Consider the following 4,174-nt stretch of genomic DNA (forward strand, 5'->3'; position numbering starts at 1 on the left):
TGGCAAGGTTTTCAATTACTCCGCCTCCTATAAGGACCTGAAGTTCGTGAGGCTGTCTCTAAGAGACAGAGCGCCAGTGAAGCTTATAGATTAAATCCTACAGTAGAAAATCATGCTGCCGATAAGAAGGCTAGGGAAAGGGCAGAGAGGCTAACATGCAAGGCTCAGACATGTGAGTGGAGGACGTTTCTGCTTGATGTTGGCCCAACTACCCCTACCACTGAACTGTGGCATGCGCTGAAGGGTATACAGGCAAAGAGAGACTACAAGTGCCCGGGAAGAAATATCTTTTGCGTGGTGAGAAGACTGTGGTGAATGAGAAAGATATAGCTGACACATTAGCCAGTCATTATGAGAGAGTATCGACTGTAAGGTTTGAGTCTAGTGATGCTGCAGTTAGGAAAGAATCTATCCGGTGCCTGAGGCGTGAGAGGATGTGGTTGAGGGGAGGGAAATTGTGTAATTTACCGACTGAGTGGTGTGAATGGCAACAAGCGGTTAGTGAATTGGAAAAGGGGAAGACTCCAGGTGAAGATGGAATTGGGGTGTCGTGGTTGCAAAAAGGGAGAGAAGCTCAACTACGTTGGCTGTGGCACATTGTCAACACCTCTTTCATAGTGGGTAGGTTGCCTAAGGAGTGGAAAAGAGCTGAAATTAGAGGCACTCCAAAGAAGGCGGGTATTGTGTTGAGGCGGTTTTAGACCTATATCCTTGACATCAGTGTGCTGCAAAGCTGCTGAGCGGACTCTTCAAGGCTTGAAGAGTCCGCTTGACGAGTCTTGCTTGAAGTTCAAGCAAGACTCACCTTTCGTTCAGAAAACGCGAACCCTCCTATCCTTGGTAGTCGAGCGGCATACAGGCCTTGTCACAACACTGAAGATCTACTCATGAGAGGCCTTCATTTCGTTCATGAATGTTATCAAGGCTCTGCATGTGAAGCGATTGTTGGAGTAGCAGTTGATATGTCCAAGGTCTTTGACACTGCCTGGGTCCAGAAATTGACGCTGATACTCAGAGGGGTTGGTATACGTGGCAGGCTCTTGGTATGGTTGAATGACTTCTTGAAACATAGGAGGTTTCGTGTACACTGTGGGAACTCTGTGAGCGAGACTATGCGGCCGAATTGTGGTACACCTCAAGGAAGTGTGGTTTTACCATGGTTATTTGCTGTATTGGTCTCTCTGAGAGACTCTCTCAGCTCCAAGATATTCTGGGTGAAAACTGTCTAGTGCTGCAATTTGCGGATGATATCTTGCTGTTGGTTAAATCTGAATCAAGAACCGGACCAGAGAGTCTGATGCAGACAGCTTTGAATCGTCTGCAAAGTCTTCGGAACAATCGTCTGCGGAGCTGGGCAGACGGCTTGAAGCTTACTATTAACGCTCTTAAGACCCAGTGCATCGCTTTCACGCTTGGAAATGCCAAGTTCTTACCGAAGTTGTCTTTGTATGGTCAGCAGCTGAAATGTAAACCGACGCTAAGGTATCTGGGTATAATCCTAGATTCAGGCCTGAGCTGTCGGGCAAACGTTTATGCCCCGGTGGGTAATCTCAAGGCTAGGTTGAATCTCGTGCGTGCGGTCGCGGGGGCGAATTTTGGTCGCTCGGCAGCTGTGATTAGGTCTACGTATCAAGCAGTAGTGGAGTCTAGGATGAGATATACGTTATGCACTCAAGTTGCTGCTAGCGTGAGAGTGCTAGTTAAATTTCTGGTGCGAGACTTATTACTGGGTTGCCGAAACAAACTCCTGCTGAGTCAGCACAACCAAGTCAGCAGTGCTGACTTGGTTCTGCGTGAGTCTGGACTGAAACCAATCAACTATCTGCTAGATCTGGCCATTATAGGGTGGACTCTCCGGGCTCAGGCCTTGCCTTTCACTCATTTAGCGCAGTTCACCTTGGATGATTGGACGGGTTCCCGAAGACTGAAGAAATGAGCCCCACTGCACAGATTCGATGATGTGATGGTCGAACTATCAGGTCTACTACCAGATGCTCTTCCTCAATGTTCAACTACTAGAGTAGTACCATATAGAGACCCCATATATAGACACTGCGCTGTTTTTGGCTCGGTTCGGTTAGACATCGGTCAAGGTGTTATGAAGAAAGATGGCAATGAAAAGGAGTTCAAGAGATGTGCTGAAGATATGCTCTCTGAACTTGGAGATGGGATCCTTGCAGTTTTCTCTGATGGATCGAAGGCTGATGGTAGAGTGGGATGTGGCTATAGATGTGTGCTTGATGGGGAAGTTCTATGTGAGAAGGCAGTGCCGCTCAGTCCCTATGGTTCGATCTATTATGCTGAGTTGCCTGGTGTCTTTTATGCTATACGGTGGTTACTGAGTATGGCTGGTAGACTGGTGAGTAATGGTATCTGTTTTCGCGTGGATAATCAGTCGGTGGCCTATGCTCTGGGTGGTGGCTTCAATACCAGGGATCCAACGGTAACTACTGTTGTGGCCGAGGCCGAAGAACTCAAGGGACAATTGGGTGTTGGTCTTTTTCCCCAATGGATACCTTCGCACTGTGGCTTGGTTCATAATGACGCTGTGGATGCGCTTGCTACTCAAGTAACCATGGATGATCAAGTAGGTGGTAGGACTCTTGTCATCAATGATGACCTACCGATTCCGCTGTCTGATATTATATCCACTACTAAGGTGGTACTCAAAGATCGCCATCAAATCGTACCGGAGCGGGCTGCGTACTTGGTGCGTGGATGTGCTCCTGGGCTGGCGGTATATCCTGGCCTGAGCAGGGAACATCAACCTTTGCTCTGTCGACTTAGGTGTGACTCTTTGAGAAGTATGAAATATGTTAAAGGGAGTCGAAGAGTAATACAGTGTTGTGTATGTGGAAAAGACTTGACTGCCAGTCATGCAGTCACTTGTGGCACTAATGTAGAGACAATTGAGCTGCTTCATCGAGGCATGGCTGGGAAGTGGATGACAACAGTTTGGCATCATTATCTAAAGCCCTCGATGATATTATTCGAAGATTTGGTTTCGACTGCTAAGGCCTCACCACTCCTGATGTTATACTTGGTCCACTGTCTGGCCTTATGACTTGAAGATGTCAGTTTTCATCAGCTGTACCATTGCTCTTGTTGATTACTGCTCGTGCTCATGATATGTCATTGGAAAAAAAACACATCCCACTACGTGGGTCGCTGTGGGGCTGCTGAGCAATTCGGCATCCACATGGATCTGTTCATCTCCATCTACCTCACAGTAGGTCAGAAGCTCTCCGAATGGAGCATCGACCCTGCTCAGTGGATCAGCTAAATTTGCCGCACTATCAACACGATGAACAGCGGAGCTTTCGTAGGTCTCAGCAATGTCATATGTAGACTGGAGCCTCCGACCGACCATTGTAGCTGACAGACCGCCCTTCTTAACGGCTTCACCTTGCATAAATTTTCCGATCCACGCCCTCACACACGCATTGTCAACATAGAGGTGGACATGTCCCCCTATGAAAGGCGTCGCCCATGCGAGAGCACGAGCCGCACCACACAGCTCATTGATATTGACATGTCGAAGAAGGGCTCGACGATCGAGCATCCAAGATGCATCACGCAAAACAATGAGCGGGCAATCGGTAAGGGTATAGCCCAGTACAGCACCTATGGTCGCGTTCGCTCAATATTATCATAGAACTGCAAAAGAGAACATTCGACGCCTAGCCGCTTCAGCCGTTTCAACAAGGCTGCCTAAAGGAGCGAAGCGATCGCTACACACATCTTTGCGGTCCCGCCTGAAAACAGTGAATCCTGAAAAGGCTGAAGGGCGAGTGAATCCGTTGTAGGGACTTTTTCTCCCACTAAAGCGGGTGAAAGCCTGACAATAGTGAACAACAAACTCGCCCGCACCGGTATCCTAAATATCAGTACCACAGTGGTACTGATATTTAGGATATGATAGTGGTGAGAGTTCTACCACTCTTTCCCGAACCGATTCAACTTTCAATGATCACTCTCTCTCCGGTTGCTTAATGTTTGAGTAGTCAGCTTGCTCACAGCAACCGCAGCGCTATGGACCACTGAGAACCGGGGCGCATATTATACAGATTGTCATCTTTTTCACGCATAGTTCTTCGTTGCGTGTCTTGAAGCGACTTTTCAAAAGTCGGAGCAACACGAACGGTCTAGTAATAGCTTTCGAGTCACCCTAAGC

The 4,174-nt window shown here is 48.0% G+C and overlaps 2 protein-coding genes across 2 annotated transcripts; one reads left to right on the forward strand and one right to left on the reverse strand.

Annotated features, from left to right (window-relative positions):
• Positions 1-881: 881 nt before the first annotated feature.
• Pmar_PMAR021975 (hypothetical protein) lies at positions 882-1,070 on the reverse strand (the record flags this gene model as incomplete). The annotated part of the gene is made up of 1 exon (XM_002767840.1): positions 882-1,070. One exon carries the CDS (start codon positions 1,068-1,070, stop codon positions 882-884), a length of 189 nt encoding a protein of 62 aa, XP_002767886.1.
• Positions 1,071-1,229: 159 nt separating this feature from the next.
• Pmar_PMAR021976 (hypothetical protein) lies at positions 1,230-1,560 on the forward strand (the record flags this gene model as incomplete). Its single annotated transcript, XM_002767841.1, has 1 exon — positions 1,230-1,560. A coding segment is annotated over one exon (331 nt), but the record flags the coding sequence as incomplete, so codon positions are not given.
• Positions 1,561-4,174: the final 2,614 nt, after the last annotated feature.

The sequence above is a fragment of the Perkinsus marinus genome (genome assembly GCF_000006405.1).
Source record: "Perkinsus marinus ATCC 50983 genomic scaffold scf_1104296969786, whole genome shotgun sequence".
Classification (NCBI taxonomy): Eukaryota; Perkinsozoa; order Perkinsida; family Perkinsidae; genus Perkinsus; species Perkinsus marinus.